Source organism: Rhipicephalus microplus, chromosome 10 (assembly GCF_043290135.1).
Source record: "Rhipicephalus microplus isolate Deutch F79 chromosome 10, USDA_Rmic, whole genome shotgun sequence".
NCBI lineage: Eukaryota > Metazoa > Arthropoda > Arachnida > Ixodida > Ixodidae > Rhipicephalus > Rhipicephalus microplus.
The window spans coordinates 13,715,577-13,740,429 of record NC_134709.1 but is presented as its reverse complement, the minus strand read 5'-3'; the positions used below and the strand labels follow the sequence as shown (position 1 = coordinate 13,740,429).

At 45.3% G+C, this 24,853-nt stretch overlaps 1 protein-coding gene across 1 annotated transcript; it reads left to right on the top strand.

Annotated features, from left to right (window-relative positions):
- Window positions 1-13,808: 13,808 nt before the first annotated feature.
- Window positions 13,809-19,818, top strand: LOC142774868 (uncharacterized). The gene is made up of 5 exons (XM_075876014.1): window positions 13,809-13,937; window positions 16,289-16,427; window positions 17,447-17,538; window positions 18,103-18,208; window positions 19,543-19,818. Exons 1-5 carry the CDS (start codon window positions 13,809-13,811, stop codon window positions 19,680-19,682), a joined length of 606 nt encoding a protein of 201 aa, XP_075732129.1. The 3' UTR covers window positions 19,683-19,818.
- The last annotated feature ends 5,035 nt before the right edge of the window (window positions 19,819-24,853 follow it).

Here is a 24,853-nt window from a genome sequence, read left to right as displayed (position 1 = left end):
ATGTGCTGTGAATAGACATGAATGCCTGAATTGAATAGTCGATTTCACATCAAAACCACAACCGCACAAAGAAAACACATGACCAGGACGGGTGCTCACTAGCAGCTGTTTGTACCTTATATTCATAATGTACTATATATTCATACGTACAACCTTAAAAAGGTGGCGAGCCGGCATGAAGTACTGATCGTGTTCGTGCCCCTAACAAACTAGAAAAATTGCGCCAGTGCATCGCTGAAAATCATGCTGAGCAGCTGAAAGGCTGTAAAAAGAAGCATGCGTGGCCATTCACGAAGTCTGCCACTGAAGTGGTTTACAAAATACCCCTATCCTGCAGAAAGACACATGTTAGCCAGACGACGAGGCGCTGCGTCAATGATCAAGCGAGGGAACACGCCCTTACGGCAAAGAATAACGACGGTGCCCATTCAAGAGCACATGTCACTTCATGTGGATTCACACCAAGAGCCATTTTGATGGGCTTTCACAAAAGAAAAGGGGTATCAATTGCGTTAGCAAAACTTCACTCATCATGTATGAGCTGGAAGCACGGTACCTAGCGATCATGTGTCCTATAGCGTGATTAGGTAAGGGACGGCCCGAGTAGATTGCACAAGCGTTGACAAAAAGTGGGTTTATATCAGCCTATTTCCTCAAGAAATCAACAATTGCAAAGGAGTGCCCATTCCGTTTATGTGTTTTCTTCGTTTGTGTGGTCGTCATTTTGGCGCAAAATTGACTAATATTTAATGCAAACATGCACCAACTATCCCAACAGCAAGTTCTACTACATATTAATGCTACTGCTGCACATGTAAACAACAATAGCACGTGCAGTTAGTTCCCTTAGAACTGTGAAAAAAGCGGCACTATACAGTGCCTCAGAGGAGGCACTTTCAGTATATTTTTTGGTAAATAAAGGGCTTAATAAGCATAGGACCTTTTTCTGTGTTCATTACACACTGTTAGGGTGATTTCATGCTAAACGCCCAGCCGTTTTGGCGACCATCTCAAATGCATTCGAAAAATATTGTGCTGATGAACTGTATTGAAAGCAGTGAAACGGTAGGATATTTCGGAGAGAAAAAATGTTTGGTCGCAAGGTTGCCGTCGGAACTTTCCGGGATGTCGTTTGGGTGTGTGTGAAAAAATTTATTTTAAAAGTACGTTCTATACCAAACTTGGTCTACATGTTGAGTAAAGGTTCTTGTGTAAGGTGTTTGAAGCTCAGTAATATTATTGCAACTATACTGGCACATATGCTTCTAAGAATTTATCCAAAATGTGCTATGTTTGCAATTTCATTATTGCAATACTGCAGTTTGTATGAATATCTGTGTAGTGAATACCTACTCCACGCAAGGTATATTTTGAGAAAAAAATATTTGAGACTTATCAAGCTGGTAAACTTTATGAGAAAAAATCATAAATTCTACAAAATCGTAATTTTTGATCATATTCAGATGCGATTTACGCCATGTGGTGGCTTAACAGAAAAATTACCTTTATACATAAATTGAAAGCAAATGAACACTTCTTTTCATATACTATCATTGAATTTTTTTGTTTTAAGGAAGAAAATATTTTTTTAGCATTCCCTTTGGTGCCTATCTTCCCATTTCGTCATACGACAGCTGCCACCTTGAAATTTCCTATTTTCATCAATGGGAAAGTTCAAAACTTATTTTCTTCCTTAAAACAAAAAAATGCAATGATAACAATTGGCACATGAAAATACCTTTTTTTTCCTTTCGATTTAGGTTTGAAGGTCATATTTATTTGGACCACTCCACAGTGCAAATCGGGTCTCAATATAAACGAAAATGACGATTCTGCGAAACTCGTAATTTTTTCTCGTAATGTTTAGCAGCTTGAGAAGTCTCATAATATTATTTCCTCAAAATATACCTTTTGTGTAGTTAGTATTCATCAGTCAGACATTCATAACACATGTTGGCTAAGTTCTTGTAGGCGTAGTAGACGAAGAAAGATCTTAACAGCGCAAATGACAAGAAAGAAAAGATGAGACGAGAACAGAGCCCTGAACAAACAACCAAAGTTTATTGCGAACCAACTGCAATATACAGAAAATAGAATCTGCGCATAACCACGCATTATAAGCTGAATTGCACATACATGTACCATACGGCCTACCTTATCGACAACCGGTCATATAAGTGGACCCCAGATAACTAACTTCACAGCAGTTAAAAAAATTGAGGGTGCGCTAAGTAAGACAGGAAGCGCCAAGTTCTTGAATATAGAAAGCTTCACTAATCTCGTGCTCACGCCGATTTTTATATCCCCCGTAATCAAACACTTGTCAAGAATTGGCTGTCAACAAGACTTATTACAATGGTCTATCAAGTGGCTGGGAAGGAAACCTTTTAGAGAGTTAGCGTGCTCCCTCAACCGATCATTCATGCATCGCCCTGTTTGGCCGATGACCACAGGTAAATAATATCTTGTAGAGAATAGCTAAAACACATTCAACATGGTGCATAGCGTGTTTCTTAGTGCATGCTTCTTTCTCAGGTCCTTCGCTGTTGACCCTGCGACATAGGCCAGCGAGCTTGTCGCGTGCGCACAACGCAACTCTTACACCTATTTTTCCAGCGACCTTCTTTAGCCTATGGGAAACTTCGTGTACGTAGGGAATAACAGACTTGCTAGAATGAGGCTTGTTGAGTTAGCTCTTGCTTTGTGTCTCATCAGGCAATCTTAGTGACGTTAGGAGAGTCTTGGCAATAGAAGTTAGCAGGGGATTAGAAAAGCCGGCTTGTTGAAGGCAGTGAACTTAGAACGAGAAACTGCACTCTATCTGGCGGTGACAAGAGTCAGTTAGAATTGCCTTTAGGCAGGAAAAGCGATGCTTTGCTTGACTAGCTTAGAATTAGTGGACGTAAAAAAAAGGCTTTTTCTTGAGAAAGGTTCGTACCGCCAATATACATGGTCAACCAAAAAAGCATTTCCAAGTCAAGGCATCGTGACTCTTCATCATGAATCGAACTCCGACTTTAATTCCAGTTGCATCATTTCACGCCAAAAAATGTCAAATATCTCACCGGTGCAGATGTGTGCAATGGCTCAAGTTTAGCACCGGTTCTTTGTGACTTTTTACTCGCGCGGTATGAAAGAAGTCTCATGGCTAACTTTGATCACACGAGTACAGTTAAAGTGTTCGACTACGTTGACGACATTTTAGTGCTTTACCGCATTGATCAATCTGACCCTCGGCGAACCAACGATGAGATATTTGACGTTTTCGGGTGTGAAATGAAGAAACTAGAAATAACGTCGGAGTTTATTTCCGACGACAAGCTACGATGTCTAGAATTAGAAATGTTTTTTTTTTTTGTTCATCATGTATGTTGGCGGTACGAGTCATGCTCAAGAAAGAACCTCCTTTTTACGTCCGCCCATTCTAAGCTGGTCAAGTGAAGCATCGCTTTTTCCTGCCTAAAGGCAATTTTAACTGGCTCTTGTCACCGCCAGATAGAGTGCAGTTTCTCGCACCAAGTTCACTGCCTTCAACAAGGAGGCTTTTCTAATTCCGAGCTAACTTCCATTGCCGAGACTCTCCTAACGTCACTAAGAGTGGTTGATAAAAGACAAAGCAACAGCTAACTCAACAAGCCTCATTCTAGCAAGGCTGTTACTCCCTACGTACACGAAGTTTCCCAAAGGCTAAAGAAGGTCACTGGCAAAATAGGTGTAAGAGTTATGTTCTGCGCACGCGATAAACTCGCTGGGCTATGTCGCAGGGTCAACAGCGAAGGACCTAAGAAAGAAGCATGCACTAAGAAACACGCTACGTGCCATGTTGAATGTGTTTTAGCGATTCTCTATTTTTACTTTTGGGCATGGTTACGTTGGCCAAACAGGGCGATGCATGAATGATCGGTTGAGGGAGCACGCTAATTCTCTAAAAGGTTTCCTTCCCAGCCACTTGGCAGACGATTGTAATAAGTCTTGTTGTCAGCCGATTCTTGACAAGTGTTTGATCACGGGAGATATAAATATCGGCGCGAGCACGAGATTAGTGAAGCTTTCTATATTCAAGAACTTGGCGCTTCCTGTCTTAGCGCACCCTCAATTTTTTTAACTGCTGTGAAGTTAGTTATCTGGGGTCCACTTATATGACCAGTTGTCGATAAGGTAGGCCGTATGGTGCATGTATGTGCAATTCAGCTTATAATGCGTGGTTATGCGCAGATTCTGTTTTCTATATATTGCAGTTGGTTTGCAATAAACTTTGATTGTTTGTTCAGGGCTCTGTTCTCGTTTCTTCTTTCCCTTCTTGTCCTTTGCGCTGTTAAGCACTTTCTTTGTCTACCATACAGCACCAACCAGTCGTATCAAGCACATTGTTAGTCTTGGAGGCGTATGTGCCAGTGAAATTGCACTAATATTACTGCGCTTCAAACACTTTACACATGAACTTGTACTTAACATGTAGACAAATTTTGGTATCGAAGCAATGAGCAGTACTTTTAAACTACCTTCCCACAAACCACACTGAAACTACATTCCAGTAAGTTCAGAAGGCAACTACGTGACCGAAAATTTTTTTTTCTTTTGAAATTATTTTACTGTTTCACTGTTCTCAATGCAGTAAATCATCACAATTTTTTTAAATACATTTGAGATGGTCGCTAAAATAGCTGGGATGTTTGGCGTGGATTGATCCATTAGTGGATCAACCTTTTAAGCTGGCGACATCTAGGCCATCTCCAGTTTTTCATACAACTGTAACATTATGCATTGTACACAGTTTTCTACACGCACTGCTGTTGATCTGATGGCAAACTGATACTTATATTGAAAATATAAATAGGTATATAGGACACATAGCTTGAGATGAAGCCTTTCCCATCAGAGGAATGTTCCTAAAATGTACAAGATATTTGGTGCACCCTATGAGTAGCGTCCACCACTGCTGCGACCCTTTGAGTGAGGTCGTGAGCCCGGAACAGCTGCTTTCAGGTTATGATGAAGAGTGCACTGCATTGTCAGCACCCAGTCCATCGTAGAAGACGTAGTGTGCTTTCCTTTCAACATTCTGCATGTAAGAGATGCACAACATTCAACTAAGCATTTAAAAAATACTGGGAACAATCAGAACCTCATTATGATGTGTCATATAATAAAAAGCTCCAGCTTCTCCACTTTCAGCTTTACACCTATTCACTTTTACGTTTACAAGCATCTGTGCATATTAGTGTACGAATGCAAGTACCATGTTTGAGTATGGTTTTTTCACTACCGTGGTGGTGGTGAAAAAGTGCTTCTCTCTTGAATCATGCACCTACCAAGAAGCTTGAAATATACTGGGAAGCTCAAATTGCAGCGTTTATACCAAGTTTTCTTGCTAAGCTAGAATACCCTAACCAATAGGCCACTACAATGGTTGATACAAAAAATTATATAAACCCATTCAGACAGAAAAGTAGCAATATTTATCATTTACTTTGAAGGATCATTGTGTAGACATGTACACATCACAGATGTACAATCTACTGTGTGAAAATAGTGTAAAACATCGAGCAAGCCCCAATATGGAAGGATCAACAGCACTTACAATATGACAACTGCTGCTGGAAAAACAGCACTGTGTATTTGTGGAAGCTCATCTCTAAATTTCTTCTCCAGTTGCATAAATTTGGTGTACTCGATAATTTTATGTCTTTCACAGGTTGCTTATTGGTCAACAAAATGATTACTTTAGGCCACGAGTAAAACTGACTACTCTCAAGAATAAATAAGACGTGCTAACCCTATTCTTCGAGTGCATGCATAAGCAGCTCATTCGCAGTTGAATTTTTTTTAATTCATAAAAACAGCCATGCAACAGATAATGTATCACAAGTAAGTTAAATATATGCTCGATAAGCTCTGAACTGTTGGACCATAAATATGTGTAATTTAAAAAATGCACGACATATTGGAGAAGTAGCTAACAGGAATATATGCATGGAGGGATTATTAGTTGGATCAGTGTCCTTACATTCGTAAGGATGAAACCTGCACAGACAAAATGCATGAAACAGAAAAGAGCTGTTAGGTCTGCCTGCTTTCATTTACAGCCACCTGTGTCGCCATCCTCATTTTGTTTTTCGCGAGCGTGTTCTTTAGTGGCTAACTATGCCTACACCATTATCATCTGTGCTGTATCAGTCTAACTGAAAGTTTTGTGTGCGTGTTTGTTGGTACACTTTGGCTAAGCTTTCATATGTAACCACATCGCAAAACCCTACACCAAAATATACAGAAATATTCTATTCTACAATATTCTATGTGCCGCAGTACAATGGTGCAAAAATGCAAAAAGATGTGTGCAATTGAGTGTGGCTATTCAATCCCTTATTAAAGCAGATCAATATTTCTATATCCTGATTATTTACGATATACAAGTATAAATATAAACAAACCTAGCAAGGCATAAAAAGCGCGAATCACTGATTAAACAAGGTACATATAAATTCTTTGGTTGGCTGCACGATTTTTAACAAAACACGTCACGCCGCTGCAAAGCGCAGGCATCAAAGGAGTACTGATACAAAGTTTAAGTATTTTTCAATTGTTGCTTTAAATAGCGTATTTACTCGCATTAAAAACGCACCCCTATCTTCAGTCATTGAAATCTGGATTTTTTTTTCTCCCGCGTAATAAACGCGCCCCATTTGTCCACTGCAGTCCCGCTAACTGACAACTGGCGCCTCTTTTACCGTTGATCTGCTTCGTTTTTATTATTATTATTATTATGCCATTTCTTTCGCCCACCTCGGCTCGCTCAGCACCCCCCCCCCCCCCTTTGTTTTCTCACCCGCTGCAGAATGCCGTAAGCTTTATCTGCGCGGGGCACATCCCCCAGTTTTCTTTAACCATGCCCCAAAGCGAGGTTCACGAACACTGCGACTGTTGAGTCATCGCAGCTGATAAGCACACAGCGAGCGAAGGTCACGAAGCTACCGACGCCATGAGACGGTCGCTTCCTGCAATTACGAGTATCGCGGGCAAATCGGGAGTTGGCAGGCAGGCACGCACTTCTGCACTTAGTTGTTCGCATACACGAAAGCTTACCTTTTAAGCAATAGTACGAAATCCAAAAGCATTCTCCGTGTAGCTCCCAGCGTACAGTCCGTTGATTGCTTGATCGGAAACACTCTGCTTACGGCGGGCACAAGCTTCAACGAAAGCCGTTGACAGAGGACACGCTCCGCCGCACCGAAGTTGTTCTGTACTAGCCGACACGCCACAGATTGCAGTGACACGTACTTTTTCTACTGTTAGCACAAGTTAAACTGTGCAAGCCGTATAAGTACGCGTTCCTGACAAAGCAAGTGAATAGTAAAATAATAAACTACCGTCAGCCTGCAGCAAACACGCACACGACATGTTATCACCCAATTCAAAGTCTGCCTGTTGACGATGGCGATGTGCAGTTGCCCCGAGACCTCAAAACCGAAACCGAAACTGAAACACATAGCAGTACCGTTTTATGATATAATTTCCAAGCTATGTCAAGCCTCCAAGGTATAGTGTAATATTTCATGCTTGACAACATATTTATTTGCTAGCAGAGCTTCAAAGTCTTTTTTTTTTTGCCACTGACGTGTGCAGGTGGCCAATGCGTAGCCTTCGTAATGTACATTTTTTTTTCCCGGGTGAGGTGTTATTGCGGCGTTGTTTCGACATTTCGGAGTCAAAATTTGTTACTTGCGGAACATAGATATAAAAAGTTAGGGAAGGGTGGCAAGGAGGTTGTTCCATATTTTACACATCTCCCACCCTTTTTTATGTTCGTTTGAGGAGATATTTTGAATTCAAAATGGGGCAAATCTAGAACCGAAACAAGCTCAACTAACGCTGCCTTGACATATACATACTATCAACGTTCTTCTAGAACAGTAATATTTATAAATAATGTTTTAATATTACTGTTTTAGAGGAAACGTGAACGTATGTATGAGCCAATTGAGTGTCATTTGAGCTACTTTCCGGTCAGGATTTGGCCCATTTCGCAAAAAAAAAAACAGAAAGCTTGTGATTCGGATCCGCACGTATGCAACTACAGGCAAAAATTTACATACAAATTGCGCCAGGCCCCCTTTTTTCCTCTTTCTGTTCCCTTGCACGCATAAATCCTAGCAACATTCCTGCTGTGCTATTACCTTCTTTTAAATAACACTCTGCCAATCAGCAAGAACCGGGGGCTTTGCTTTTTTTACCGACAAAGTATGAAGGACGCTTGCTTTTATTTGAAGTCTTAAATTTTGTGTGAGCATACCAATGTGCGATTATCAGTACATTGTAACGTGACAGTAACAACTGTCAATTACAATGCTGCAATTAGTCAACTACTCTCCATCTTTGTGGCACGGGAACATTGCGCTAGTGTTGTCTACGATCGTTCACGTGTATATTATACGACGCGCAAGCGTGCATTTCAGTAAATATAAAAAGAGCACTAAGTGCCCACAGAGTGGTGCGACCCATTGGAAGAGTTCACCCGTGCTTAGCGTATGTGCGCCAAGCTTGTCCTGCGGCGCAGCATGCGTGCACAGCAGCTGCATCAGAGTAAGCTTAGCCTGTTAATTGCAAACATGCCTAGTTCCGTGGCAATGCGAATACTACAAACATTCAATTTGAACTGACCCATGTTCATAGATCTAAATATAACTCACTGAATAAATCAGGGACCCGTGTATTGATGCGAAATACTTCAGTGTGAGGAAATATATGGACTTACATTGTAAAACATTGGCCCCGTATCTCCATGTTTCTGCAAATGTCGTCAAAAGACGATAATCTTGCGTGTGGAGAGAGTGAACAGGACATTTATTTGGTGTTCTGCACAAGAAAGTCGGTGAGTGGTACTCTGTAGGCACTGCGTTTGAGTGCCTCGAGCGTACAGCTAAGGCGAAAAAGAACATCAAATCATGTCGCACGTGAGACATGAGCGCCATCTGGCAGTCTTCCTAGAAAACAAAGCGTGAGGCTTTGATAGGGGTGTGCCCGCCCATCTCAGAGGTGATAAGGTGTAGAACGCAAGGCGACGGGTAGATTCCACCACCTTAGCAAAGCGTTGGAAACACTCCCTGTTCCGTGCAAGCATTTCATGGTCAGCGCAGCGTGATAAGCGCTACGGCCCTTAATATTACTAATGTATGCTTTTTCTAGTAAAAGACGCACATGCAGAATATATGTGTTGTTATGGTGCCACAGACATGCGCAATCATGGCTTTTTAATTGACGATTGCACAAGCATGAACGCTCAATCTTGAGCGACACTGGTGGGCGCTGTGGATGAGGTCGGCCATTTCAAGTACCAGATGCCGTATAGAGTGGACAAACCGACAAATGTACAGACAGACAGACAGACAGACAGACAGACAGACAGACAGACCAAAATTTTTGCGTTGAAGGTCCCCAAAAAAGACTATCGTCTTTAATAAATCAGGACCTCTGGTACAAAAAACTTAGTGTGATTTCAAATGAGAAAGCGCGCACGATAGCTTGTCGAAAACCGTGTGTAATCGTTTCATGTTATGTTTAAGTGCAACATAATCTCTTTTCTGATGTCTCTGTGAGAATTAGGGAAGAATGGACATAAGCGGCAGCAAAATATTTTTAGTAGGAATCCCAAAAAGTTAACCCATGATTTAAGTCATTGAACATGTGAGGAATCTTTTGAATATAATAAATAGGGGGTGGTTTAATAAATATAATACATAGCACGATATATTTTGGCGAATGAATTATGGGAAATGAAAACGAATGCCGCAACATTGATCTTTTCACCAGACTTTTGGCATGCGGTTTGATTGCATCCGTTGAGATGTGATATGTATTGATGCTCTAAACTATATACATATATGATAGGTGTAACGTTCAAGGAAACACCCTTGGGTGTAATTTGCTAACATATACCTATAATACACCTAAAAATAAGAAATGGGCGTACAAAAGGTGGAATTGCAGAAGTTACACCCATGCGGCTAAGTTTGGCAGAAATAATAGGTGTAAGATGGGTGATTTATTAAAAATTCCACCCTTAAGGGTGTGAAATGATTTGCAGTGTAGCCGCTCTTCCATGCCCCCTCTAGCCGCTTACGCTCTGCGCATGCGCCGATAGAGGCTCGCGCCACACGACGCTTTCTGTTGTTGTTTGCCAAAGCCGCCTAGATTACTCTCGAACCTGGATTTTCACAATTAAAACATAAAAAGACACCAAATAGCGGAAAAATAACGAGTATTGAAATAAAGTGAGTTTCTTAGTTAAATTCACTACACCAAAGAAGAAATTGAACGTAATACACGTGAAAGAAGAAGAGACGAACAAGATGACACTGTAATCGATGCGATCCACCGCTATTTTCCAAATATTTCCGATAACAGTTTTGTAAAACAGAATATTAAATTATTCCTTTTTCTAGCCTTTGTAGCTTAGGGTAGTTGGGAGCAAAAGTTTGAAGATCTGAATGTACATATAGACCATATTTCAAACAATATGATCCATCCAATGCTTGATCGACCCCCTAAGTGGGTAGGTTTCAATCATCCAATCATCATCGTCATGAATAAATGGAAGAAGACACCAGTCTTTCATTCGCTTCTGCTTCTTCAACTAAGAATCACTGCATAAGAAAAAAAAGAAAAACTGGCAAAATGAAACAGATTCAAAAAATAGAGAGAGAGAAGTATGTATGAACAGGCGTAAGCACGCTCAACTCGAATGCTCCGCCGCGTTATAGCGGCTCCGACCTTCCGTTGACACGAGCGCCGCCAAGCGTTGTACCTAGCTAACATGTTTGCACCAGCTAACAACAGGACGGAGCGTTGGTCGACTTCCTTGGAGAATTTATCTTTTACTTCTGTTCGGAAGATGGATCGAATGCACTCACTTGGTGGGTGCGCTTTTGATACTTTTTGATCGAGGCAACCTTCTCACGCGCGCCCATGAAATTCATTACCGTACGCTTATCTCGGCAATGAAGCATTGCATGCGACAGCTCAAGCACTGGGAGTTTGAAATAGTAGCTGCCGTTGAAAAAAAAAGCAATACAATAAAAAAGCAGAGCAAACGCACGTCCACCGCAATTCAGATGTATTCACTGCGCAACTTTAAAAGAAGCCGTGAACGTACGCATCGTAGTTTAAATCGCGTTGAATCGTCGTTGAATCAATGAAATGGTTGAAATCAGGAAGGAATGTATATGGGCAGGGCACGTAGCCTGTAGGCAGGATAACCACTGAATATTGACGGTAACCAACTGATTCCAAAAGAAGGCAAACGCGTGAGAAGGAGACAGGAAAATAGGTGGGCAGACGAGATTAAGTTTGCAGCTCTAGCGGGACAGCAGAAAGTACAAGACAGGGTCGATTGGGGAACACGGGAGAGGCGTTTGCTCTGCAGCGGGTGTAGTCAGGCTGCTACTGCTGATGATGATCATGATGATGCTGGACAGCGAATAGCAAGCGAGCTTTGACGATGACTAGCACTGTTGATGATGATGGTAAACACTTTATTTTGTTCCAGAGAAGAATGTTGGGCAGGGTGTAGCAAGCGAGCCTGGAGAATGGCAAGCACTACATTTTATTGTAGCGGGCCTGATACTGTGACTGGCGAGTGGTCGCCTCACTAGGACAGGGTCGATTGGGGAACATGGGAGAGGCGTTTGCTCTGCAGCGGGTGTAGTCAGGCTGCGGTTGCTGATGATGATCATGATGATGCTGGGCCGAGAATAGCAAGCGAGCTTTGAGGATGACGATCACTGTTGATGATAATAAACGCTTTATTTTGTTCCAGCGAAGAATGTTGGGCAGGGTATAGCAAGCGAGCATGGAGAATGACAAGCACATTTTATTGTAGCGGGCCTGATACTATGACTAGCGAGTGGTCACCTCACTGGGACATGGTCGATTGGGGAACACGGGAGAGGCGTTTGCTCTGCAGCGGGTGTAGTCAGACTGTTGTTGCTGATGATGATCATGATGATACTGGGCAGAGCAAGCGAGCTTTGAGGATGACGAGCACTGTTGATGATTATGATAAACACTTTATTTTGTTCCAGACCAGAATGCTCGGCAGGGTATAGCAAGCAAGCATAGAGAATGACAAGCACTACATTTTATTGTAGCGGGCCTGATACCGTGAATGGCGAGTGGTCGCCTCACTGGGACTACGTTGCAGGGACGTTTTTACACATTTCTCTTGACGCGGCATGTTTAACACAACGTTATCCGTAACCTACAGCCTATTTTTGTGCTGCCTGACGTGCGACTTCATGCAGCCCTGGCGGAAGTGGCCGTTTGTTTTCTCGGAAAAACCGCACGAGCTTCCTGGCACGCACGTGGTCGTCGGGTGTGAGGAACGTGCACATCCTGTCTGTCTTATCGACAAGATATTGTCGAGCCACGAGCCTTACGTGGCGCGGATGGTCGTTCGAATGTAACGTGCGGTCGCAGCTTACGACGAAACGAATGTTGTCCAGCCCCATGGCCCCCTTAACCACCGCGGTCACCACTAGCACGGGCACCTTGCCAGACCGCAATGCATCCAACGCCCACTCACGTTCTTGTTTCGTCTTCTTACCCGTCAATACCGACGACCGGCAGGCCCTGATAGCGCAAGGACCATGCGATATATTCTACCATTTAATGCCTGTATACAAATACGATGGTCCGGTAACTCTCGTCGCCGAGAATGTTCTTTAACAGGGTGACGATCTTGTTCGGCTTTCTCGCAGACGATGGCGCTGTGCTCTACACGCCGATTCTGCTGCTCATCTGTCACCGCGCCGATGCTTACGTTGACGGCATCTTTCGTAAATTCCCGGGCTAGCTTCCACGACTCCTTCGTTGCGCATGTCAGCCTCACGAGAGTCTGGCGATCCGGACGTATCTATTCCACGACGGCCCGAAGATTTATGCCGAAGCCCATCTCCAGCGTGTGGTCCGCCTCATCTATAGCGAGCGACGCACAGCGGCCTAGATCGACCTGTCTTTGCTAGATGAAGGGGCTCTGAGGTGGTCTGGGGTCGCGACGCAAATATCAGCGCCTTCCTCCAGCTGCGGGTTCTTCGGTTTGCAAGACAAGAGCTACATCGTTCGAATCCTGAATCCCTTGCTAAACTCCTCAACAAGTGTACGAAACTGCAGAGCCAGCTCCAGCGTCACTGTCAGCACTAACACCGTTGTTCAGCCATCTTCAAGTACAGACCACTGGTGTTGTGCGTGGGTGACGGCTGGAACGAGTAACGCCAGCGACTTCCATTTGAAGGTTGTGCAATCAATGACAACAAGGTCTCTACCACTGAGCGCTACGAACCAGCACTGGGCCTGCAATGCGGTCAGAGACGAGCTCGAGTTGAGGTTCTCGAATGTCTTTGCTACAAATTCTGTGAGGCTGGCTTCGTTCACGAGAAATATTGGCTTGGGAACACTACGTCCTGTAGCGGTAATCTTGCTGGCTTCCCGGTAGGCATCCACTTCTTGACGCGATCTCTGCGCAGTCCTGGTATGTTCTCGATACATTTTTTTCCGGTCAGTAGGCAAGCGAATGTTGCTCCAGTCCGGCAGGCTCCGTGTCTGTCGCGCCTGTCGTCTCAACGTTATCTGGTATGGGCGGTACCGCATTGCGATGTGGTCCCCATTGACCAGTCGCGGTGGTCAGTGTGGTCTTCCCCCGTCGTTCTTTTTCCCAGTTGAGCAGATGGTTCCGGGGCGCCTTCATAAAATCCAAAGCCTTGAGGCAAAAAGCACCGTGGTCGTTTGTTGAACGCCATGATCGGCCGCCAGTGGAAATGGTGCGCCAGGTGCGTTCATGGCATCACTGGGCGTTCACCTGTGCTCAGCATTCCACTGCCCAGGACTTCCCGGCTGCCTCTTCGGACTTGCAGGAAGAAGAAGAGGACGATGATTATGGCCTTTATGTATGGCTCAGACCAATTCTCGGTTATTGGCCAAGGAGGAGGCATAAACTTTATTTTAAGAAACCAGCAGGTTTAGGTGGCCGGGCCTAGGCCTCCCATGAGGGGACGTCAAGGGCTTGCCTCGACGCCGCGTCACGGGCGTTCTGGGTTGCCCAGGTTTGGTCGTTGAAACGAATAATTTATAGATAGAAGTAATCACATATGTATTGACTAATGACTTATTGGACGGTTTGAATGAAAGAAATATTTACTGCAATTCATCAAAGAGCTCGTACCCGAGGGCCCCCACTTCCTCGTCGTTCACTTCACACCCCTTAAAAAATGTTTCAGGCAGGTTTGCCCTTGTCACGAGAGCTCGTGACAAGGGCGACAACGCAACATGGAAGGACATAACATAACATGGAATGGTGGGAGGCAGCTCTGTCCAGCTCGATTCCGAAGACATAAAAGGCCCCCGTGAAACGTGCGAGGACCGCGGCCCGCGCCAATGGGATCCCGGAATAAGGATACCACTCGCCTATCTATACCCACGCAGAAAATCAAACGTTTTATTCTCTCTCTTTCTGTAGAAAGATTCCTAATTGAACCAAGATGGTTTTGATGGCAAATCCCTCTATGAGTAAAATTTAATTTCTTCTAAACATTTTATAATTCAATATACTTACAATTCATATGTGGTTCCCCTCGAAGTACACGTTTCTTGGCCAGTCCCCCAGAGCCTGGGTGAGCGATACATTTAGGCCATCATCGAGAACACTTCTTGGCGCGAGCGAGCGCTCGTTATGCTTCTTTTGGCTATGGTATATGTTTTGCTTTCGTTGATAACAATGTCATGCTGCTCGATAACCAAGATGAAAAATATTTCTTCTTGGCACAGTGGCTATGCTATTTGTGGCTTTGCCTGCGTTACACCAAGCGATGGCGACATCATATACCAGCCGGGCCCCCTAACTGCTCGACACTTAGTCCGCTGCTTGCCATAGTGGCCCAAGACTGGAAGCATCCGGATCTAGTGTTCGACCTAACTACGTTTTGTCAGTAATAATAAGCTTTTGCTCAAGATGCAAAGATTTAGCTATATAATCGCACTAATTATATGGCTCTACTTGGCGAGACAGGTCGCATGACTATCTGCGTCGTGGTTTTCGGCGGTGATGTGTCACGTGACTATCTATTACGAAATGTTGCACCATTATTGACACGTTACGCGATTGTTATTTTCGTGACCATATGTTGCTTGGCATTACGCGCTTTTTAGTCCTGCGACTCGTGGGCATCGGGCTTGCCGTGTCGTGTCCGTAGTTAACGCAAGGGTGACGGAGGCTACAAGTAAAGCTCAACGCTGCATGCGAGAGGGTCGGCCCAGGGACGCTAGAGTGCGGTGCGGCGACCATGATCTCCGGGCAGCAGCGATTGGCCAGCGCAGGTGGCAGCATCCGTTCCTTCTGACAGCCGAGGCACACTGTCTCGACTGGGAAGCACACAGGCTGCCCCTTTTGGAAAGCGCAAGCAGGAGACGCGCACCGCCACTGCGCAACCCTGTGTTCGTTTGTGTTCTCAAGAGGGCACGTGCGTTTTTTTTCTCTCTCGCTCTCTACCCCTCTTGCCCCGATTTTCCCACCTTCATTGCTGGGTAGCAAACCGGATGCCAATATCTGGTTATCCTCCCGGTCTTCCTTTTCCCTCTCCTTCTCTCTGCCTAAGTGGTAGAAGGTGATCGTAGCCTCCACCACCATTTTGGGGCATGGCGTAAAGTCAGCGGTAAGATTCAAGCCATCACGTACGCTTCCGAGACACCAGTAACTCTGGCGTAGCTGTTGCCATCTGTCGGCCATTCATTTTGCATTACCGTGGCCCGTATATGTGTGTAGCTCGACCTGCGCTCAGAGCTATGGCTCACTCACCCTAGGTGGCTCCAGGGCCAAACTGATCACGCAGTCCATGGCCATATCGGACTGCTGAGAGACACGCTGAAATGTGTCCGGCTGCAGTGCCAGCTGCGGTTCCGCCAGCTGGAGTGGTGAATACGCCTTGCCGCCGGTAGCAACATTGTCCCGGATTGGAGCTGCTGTCCGCCTGCCTGTACCATTGTAAGAAAAAAACATCGTGCAACAAAAATTCCACCGAGAAAAAAAAATATATTTCTGCACTTACCCCACGGAAAATCGGTAATCAAAACAAAAGGACTGGACTCACGTCCGCCGCGCTATTCCTATGGGCGTGCGCAAAACAACGTTGGGCACGAACTGTGAGGCTTGCTGCGTACCATGCGTAGGTAAAGCAAGGGTGACAGAGGCTTCAGCTCAATACAAACAGCAATTTACCTTTGCACTAAACGCGGCATACGGCAGGGTCGGCCCAGGGACGCGAGACAGCGGTGCGTCGACCGTGATCTCCGGGCAGCAGCGTGTGGCAGCACCCGCTCTTCGTGGCAGCCCAAAGCACCTCTCCACTGGACAGCCCACCCACGGCCCCTTTTGAAGAGCGCAGGTAGGCCACGCGTACCACAACATGCAACACGTGATGCTATCTCTGGTTAGCCGGTTCACACAGACTAGATGCCATGCGATTATAGTTCCGCGAGTAGTGACGTGAAGTTGCATGATATCAGTCACGTGGAACGTTTTTACGTGTTATCCCCCCGTATAGTTTTACAAGTAGATTGTTTAACCAACCGTTTACTATAATAAGTGCTGGGGTACAAAATGGTGCCAGTCCCGTAATAGCCAAGAAGTGCCGTTGCCTTCATCCTCTTTCATACAGCTACGCTGCTGCTGCCGTTCTCAATCACGTGATGTTAGGCGATTTTAGTCATGTGACTCGTTATTACGTGAATATGAATTGCATGACTAGCTGTTAAGTGATTTTACTACTGTAGTTGCTACGTAACCTAACGTGATCTTTAGTCGCGTTAAAGTCTCGGGCAGCATAGCTATTTTATTCAGTTATCGCAGCTCTCGACAACTTGGCGCAATTGTTGTGGGTGTTCAGTAAACGTTAAAAAGGACGAACTCATCCAGTTCCTATCGATGGTGATCATAATTACTGCTCGTGCTACCGCGCGCACGCAACAAAAAGCATGAAAAGCTTCACTCGTATAAACAAACAAAAACAAGCTCAGATTTAGGTTGGAACCAAGAAAATTTCGATGACTACGCTTAGCTTTTGTCACCATTTTTCTCCACTCATCCGCAACACCAACTGTCTTAGCGTTGCTAGATTGCAGGCTCACACACACACACAAAAAAGAAAAAAAACATGGTAAGAGAAACAAGAAAGAAGAAGATATCCGGCCGTATGTCATGAGGACTTTCGCCACGTGCGTAGGATTCAATTTCGTTTGCCTATTTTTTTTCGGAAAACGTGTCCATTACATAAAAAACTATTAAGTTATGTACATTTGAGGGCGAACCAACATTTCTTATAGGTTTTTTAATGTTCGTATTCTAAATCTCCATTCTAGACCACTCACTTCTAAGCCAATCCCCCACAGTGGGTGTGAGCTACAGTTGAAGGAGAACAAGAACACATTCCACGACGAGGGAAGACAGCGCGCCGTTCATGTAGCATTCGACTACGAGGTCTACTAAAAGTGAAAGCCGTAAGTTCACCATAGCGGCAATGTGGGCCTGCAAACAGTCCATCCTTGAGAGCGATAAAGAGCGCCTTAGAAACAGGAGCATAAAGAAGGCAACTTCAAACACACACACCCACATAATTGCTGTGTGTGCATATGCACTTTTTTGTGTGTGTTAGTGTGTGTGTGCACCAGTCTCAAGGGCACTGTTCCACCTGACTCTAAGCACAAGGAAAAAAAAAAAGAATCTCCACACGTTGCATTGGTCTTTCACCTTTGTCAAAGAGCCGTGGAAACTAGCTTCTCTTCAAAGCACATTTTCTTTCTTCTAATGCAATTGTTTATCTATAGCAAATACGATTTCTTGGTCTCTGCTAAAATTTAACATTTGGACCGGAGGATGAATTACAGCTACCATAGTCGCATTATTGAGGGAGGTCAAATCGCTTAAGATCTGTGTACCTTAAGCGGCACGTTAAAGAACCCCAGGTGGTCAAAGTTTATGATGGCCCCCACAACAGCATCTATCATGATCATATAGTACTTTCGGGACGTTAAACCTCAACAAATATTATTAATCTTCAACAGGATGACATCAACGAGGCCACCGTTGCCTACAGCCCCTTCAGACCAGCCAGCCCAATCGCAGGTTCCTCAGCCACCCGTGCAGAGTTCAACATGGGCGGACTTTCAGGTACGTACTATTAAACTTTGGCTTGCTTTGATTTGGCGTAGTTTCCTTTATAAAGTTTTTTTAGAAGCAACTGTAGCGCGGGTCTCTTAGAGGTTCGAGTGAGGTGGCGTGTAAGCATGCGAACGGTGGGGAACAGTGATGCCTTGAGCAAGTTGGTTGTTCATATCGAGATATATTAGGCGCAGAAAAAAAAATTAACGCGGACAGAAGAGGAAACATGAAATACGAAGCGCAGAGTGGTACAGCCAAGCTGCTGCAAGTTGAAGTCAGAGATAATGGAAACATGCGATAAGGGCTAGACTGTGTCCCAATCTCGGAGAGTAACAATATGTTGCTGCGGCTAAAAAAAAAAAAAAACCTCATGCTCTCGCATCGTGCAGGAGTGTCAGCGATTATGTACGGGAAATATTTTCGCTATGTTTATAATTTCTTTGCCACGTCTACATTATAATCTGTTTCCCTCAGTAAATTAGAGTGTGCAGGGAGCATTTCGTGTATGGTTTCTTTTCTGTCCATTTTTTTTCCGGCGCTCTAGATATCTCGTGAAGGCGGAGAGTCTTTTTGCTCTTAAGGTTCACATCCAAGTGACCTAAACGTAAACGGCATGTACGACGTCACTGTAGAGCAGTATGTTGTTGTGGACCCTGGTTTCGGCACAAGTGATGCTTGCAAAAGGGACAGAACCTCGATGCGGCACGGCGCAGGTTACTGACCCCATCCAATATGGGCCAACAACAACAATAAAGACTCAAGTTTAACGGACCAAAACTACGATAAGATTGTTTAGTGACGCTGTAGTGGTGGAATCTGGAATTTTAGACCACCTAGATTCTTTTAAAATGCACCGAAGTCCGAGTACACCAGCCTCAAGCATTTACACTTCCATTGAAAATGCGGCCAGGATTAGATAGCGCGACCGGTCAGCAGTCAAGTGCCATTAGCACTAGACCACTGTAGCGGGGACACCGTAGTGGGTTAAAAAGTGATCCAGTGATAACAGAAATATGGTGATGCTTATGCAACACAATGAAGAACTTTCGCGTTTACTGCCATTGTTAGGTGGTCGTATAGTAATTTGATGTTCTATTCTCCGTCCGCCAAATCACGTAAAATAGACGTTTCATTGGGCCGTTTTCGTTTTTTTGTTAGTTTGCTTGGTCACACGTTTTAAAAAACTAACGTTGTTGCAAGCTCACCATTCTTCCTGTTTCAGCTGTTGCTTTGCCCCCAGAGGGACGGTTCATTCCCCTTGAACACAAGCTTTGTTATTTTTACATACTGGCGTATCCCGCACCGAACACGTTCCTTAATTAAAAACACCATACCATTTGCAGGTCCCGCCTTCCAGGCGCGTCATGGTAGCTCCCGTGGCGTCACCTATGGCAGTCGGAGCAGCAACGCAGGCGCCGTTTCCACACCGACAGTCACTTGTGCAGGTTGCGGCGCAAGCGGCCGCGGGCCCAGTCTCTGCTAGCATGCCTCAATCACCCGCGTTTCGTTTCAACGTGGCGCGGAGTCCAGTTCCGGCTGCGCCACCGGGGAGGTAAGCGATCAATTTTGATAACGAAGCTGTTAGTCGCAGAGTTGGTCCCGCTTCCTTGCTGTGTGGCAAGAGTGGGACTCGACTGGAAGGAGATGGCTGTGCCATGCTGAAGGTATGTGCAGACTACGCGCATAACATGCCGATCCTCCACAAAAAGCGCAAGCGTAAGCGCAACAAACGCCACTACAACGTTCAGTCTGTAGTCGTATCACCCACTCGTCTTTAGATAGTAGTATACCACTTACGATGTCGAGGGAGGCCCAACCCAGACGACCGAAGCATCACAGCCGATTACCTCAGCGACTGCAGACATGGTTAACGGCTGTCCAGTTGATGCCGTCAGACTGAAGTAAAGGTCCATTGCTGCAGGTTTGTGTGCATGTGCCATTGAGGAAGAAAGTCCACAGACTGCTACAAAAGTTGCAACTGAATAGAAAAAACATTTTCAAACCTGCTCACGGCAGCCACGATGTCTCTCGTTAAGGCCTAGAGAGCACGCGTGCAGGAGCCTGTGAATCCATGGCCACTATCGTATCCTATTAGGAGGTAAAACGTTCTCGGCAGACACACACACAGAATGACCAAAATTTTTTTGTTAAAGCATTCGAATAAAGACTATCGTTTTTAAAACGTCAGATACTACTTACGAAGTCAGGGCATGCCCCACCCAGATGACCGAAGCATGCCAGTCGAACACCTCAGCGATTGCAGATGGGGTCAATGGCTGTCCGGTTGACCAGCACACGACATCACTTCAGAGGAAGAACAGAATGTGCAGGCGATGGTGTCATCGGAACGACCTAGAAATATGTAGTGCGGACGCACACGTACTTTCGGGTCATGAAGTGAACGGATGTAGACGTCATTTGGAGGGACGGCGCGCCCCATCTTCAATCGTTTCTAGTCAAGGTGAACACTCGCACCTTCGGTCCATTATTGGACACGCAGCACCACCCCTATCGTTCGGATTTGGAGCCGTACAGTGGCCACTGAAATTTTGCTGACCACGGGAACGCGTGCCATCTGACGGCTGCCTGCGAAGCTCAAAAGCACACACTGCGCCCCCCCCCCCCTTTTTTTTTACCTACCGGCCTGGTCGTGTACGCTAGAAGAAGTGAATACCCGAACGCTAGAAAAAGCGCAAGGTGCAACTCCGGCTGTCAGCGCGCGAACCTTATCACAAAGGCCAATTTTCGAAAAACTGCCGCGGTATGCACGTTGTCGACGGAGCAGAATGTCTAGGACCAAGGCGCAGATCGCGGCGTGCACTGCCAGTACAAATTACGCGTTTTCGTAACGATATCATCACTGGGTGTTTCCGCGGCGACAGCAAGAGTGACAACTCGCGCTTCTTCTGGCGTTCTGGTGCGCGCGCTGTTGAAGAGAGGGAACGAGTGGTCTGAGAGGTAGAAAAGAGTGCGCGCGCGCACTCTCGAGCTTTACAGGCAGTCGTCAAAAGACGCCTCGAACGGTGCTGTATGACACGCTCACGTGGTCCGCAATATTTTGACCACCACTGTGCGCTATGCGAACATCCAGTGTGCAATGCACGTCCCAAGTACAAGCCGCAGTTCAGAGACATGCACTGTCTTCACCAGTCACCGACAAGCACAGCACGAGAGCGTTTGTCAGTCAGGCTTGGCAATCCATTTCTTCCAAGCAGCGTAAGCAAACGCAGATGCAGCGAAACACGATAGTCAAAACGAAGTGACGTCAGCGCCCACGTCAGAAACAGTGAGCAGGCGTGAAATTATCCAGGTGGCGTTGCGTGTGGGTGGGGGGGAGTAGGAGTGTTATTTTATCGTTTGAAATGGCTGTAGAAATGTGTAGATGGGAACAATGAGCCCACCACCCCGCGTTCAAAGGCAAGAGACTGGTTTCCGACTCTCTTTCACTTGCCTTCCAACCAGCCATGTATCTTCGCCATTTTTCTTTTATCTTAAAAGCACGTCTACAATGCAGCGCCTCCTCCATTTTATCGATGCTAGATGCTCCCGATCGACGCGGTCACCATCCTCTCCTCTAGCCATTTTCTGCTCTGGCGCATCGCTTAGCTTTCGCGTGTGCTTTGCGGTCATGGGGAAGAGAGCCTCTAAAAGTAATTATTATTATTATTATTATTATTATTATTATGCAGTGCCTCAAGACGGGAATAATGCTAGACAAGAAAAAACGGATGGGCGGCTGCCTGGATATGCAGGGCTGGGGACAAATGAGGCGTGATATTACGCATATAAGGACCTATCGAGAGTATTTACGCTATAAACATGCCGCGATTCACTGTTACGCTTATTCGAAATGCGCATGAGGAGAAACACCAGGAGAGAATGTTGTGCTCGTTTTTTTTTTATTTTGTGAGGCTAGTAAGGGTCTCTTTAAGCAGCGGAGTGATAAAGGGGCCATGACAGTCATTCAAAAATTCGGCGTTTTCAGCGAAGAACAAAAGAGGGTCTCTCGCGCGTTCACATAAGTAAATTATTGAGTAAATGACTTCAGTGCCGAATAGTCCCTAGAGGTCGCCTGCGATAACACCCGTCCAGCGCCGGTGAAATAATTTTTGCCATGGCGTGTGGGCCGCCATGTGTGACATGGAGAGGAGCCGTCGTGTTCTAACGAGAATTCAGCCGCAGCAGATTTAATTTCATCGCAAAGCTGACATAGCTCGATTGCACACTCAGTTGACCACGGAGCAAAATCGCCAGTCGAAATGCACACACTCGCACAGCAAGCAGCTTGTTACGTCCCTGATCGCGAGAGTGTCCCAAGCCCGGTGGTGATTTGGACACGGGAAACTGTCAGGATGCTGTTGTCTTTGGCTCAGAAGTTCATTTATGAATCTGTCGGCAAACGTTTTAAATTTCGCCAGCTCGTTTTTGAACGCAGAGGGATTAACTCAGATAACGCATGTGATCGAAAATCGGGTACCATGCCGCAGGGGCGGAGAGAATTTTTTTTTTTGGGGGGGGGGGGCACGAGATTCGCGAGCCACCCTCCGTCTGCGCCACTGTCACGACGCCTTTCAAGTACATGTAAATCTCTGGGGATCTCTGGACCACAAGTTTTGCCCCCATTGCGACAGATAAGCCTGAGGAGAGCGAGAGCATGGATAAAGCTAAGTTGTTTAGAGTTGTAAGTTGTCGTAAAAATTGCGTCTGAAGCTTTTATGCCAGATATTTCATAAAAAATGGGAAATGACGGTGACATTTACTTTAAAAGCCAGATTATATATCTCAACGCACATACCATGAACACAAAGTAAGGCCATGTCGGGCCAGGACGAACCTGTATGCAAATTTGTTGCTTGTAAAAACTATCAACCAATGGAATTGTTTGACATCTGTGCAAGTGTCCAGTGTCAATGAAAATGTATTTTTTTAACTCTGTAACCCCCCTGCTGTAACGCCTCGAGGCAAAGTGGGGATTTATAAGAATAAAGAATAAAATAAAACTAGTGTGGCGACTTAGGCCTGGTAGAAGAGGGGTAGTGGTGTGCAGACGATGAAGCTGGGTATACAGAATGATAGCAAAGGTAAAACTACGAAGAGAATGGAGCAAGTGGTGTGGGGAGGAGGAAATAGCAATAGTGTGATTTGCTGTGTCTGTGAAAAGAGTCGACCGCTGGTAGCGCACACGCGAGCACATGTGATATTGGGGAGAGTGGATAAAAGGCACGCCAGGCGTTGGCGAAAGCAGAGAAAAACTTGCGCGTATGATGCCAGTGCTGTTTGATTAGAATTCAGTACATTTAGTTGCGCATAATATTTAAAAATAAATATAAAAGTGCCGGTTTTATGCCACAGAGACGATATGTTGACAGGGATAATCATCTATACACCCTTTTTTTATTTTTTAAAGCATGCAACCTGCCGCTAACATCAAGCGTCATTTCGCAGATGCACATTGGAGTGCTTGTATGACTTCTTTTGGTGTATAAAAGTTGAAAGCCTCTTTATATGAGGAAAAAAAATTTCGGCACATTCACGAAGTGAATGATGATGGAGCTTGCTCCAAATGTTAAATCGAGTAAACCATGAATGATTTGCGCACCCTCCGCACCACCACCTTGACTTCTGCGGTGTTCATAGTGGGTAGTGTTATCGACGCGCACTAAGGGATGTCCGGTGAAAGAAATGAAGCGCACCGAAAGCAAGCAGCGCTATATATAGGCGCGACCACCTAGCGGTCTCTTACCAAACTAAAGCGCGCGCCGAGAGTCGAGCGAGCGTCGCCTTAGCGGCGGCGCACGTTCTTGACACGAAGAGCACAGCTGCGCCTCTAGCGGGGGCAATGAAAACTAGCGTTCACACCGGCACAACGACAGACAACCCCCCAGCAAAAAGAAGCAAGCTCTTAAAAAAACAAGCTTTATTTTCAATTGGAATCGGTGCTTTGCTTCATAACATAATTGTCAACTGTGGTGCATTCTTTACAAGCGACTCTTAAAAAGGTTTCTTTTTAATTTAAACTGGTGCTTTGCCACGTAACACGGTTGTCAAAGGTGGTGCACGCTTTACAGGCAACAAGTAAATAATCGCAAGTCGCAATTGAAAGAAAGAAATAAACAAAGGAAGAAAAAGAAAGATGTTACTATCTTATCTACAGGGTGCATTTTCGTGTTCTCAGCTCTCAAGAATATAAATAGAATCTCGTAACCATGTGCTCACAGGTCTTCTGCAACATTTTTTTTAAAGGATCGAATCACCTTACGCTGTGGGTCATATGTCCCACGTCGTCGTAGTCGTCGTAGTAGCCATTTGAATTACATGCCATTAAAAACGATGTAATAGCATATCTACGGAGTAATTGATGAGGAGTGGGGCGAAGCGTCCGTGCGTCCGCTTCGCCCCACTCGTCATCATTCACCTCGTAAACATGCTGTGATTTTGTACCCAACCCCTTTCACGGGGACTGTGCTACTATTTTTAAACAAAAGGAAATGCCTGTACAATGTCGACTTCAGGTTTAACATTCGGAATACTGCAGGAGAGGCGTTTCGCCACCGGCAAAGGAGAGAGGAAGCCGCCGTACCAGAAGTGGCAAGAAGTCTGTTACGGGCGAAGGGACTGCAGCAGCCGGTGAAGCCCAAGACATAGACAGCGGTG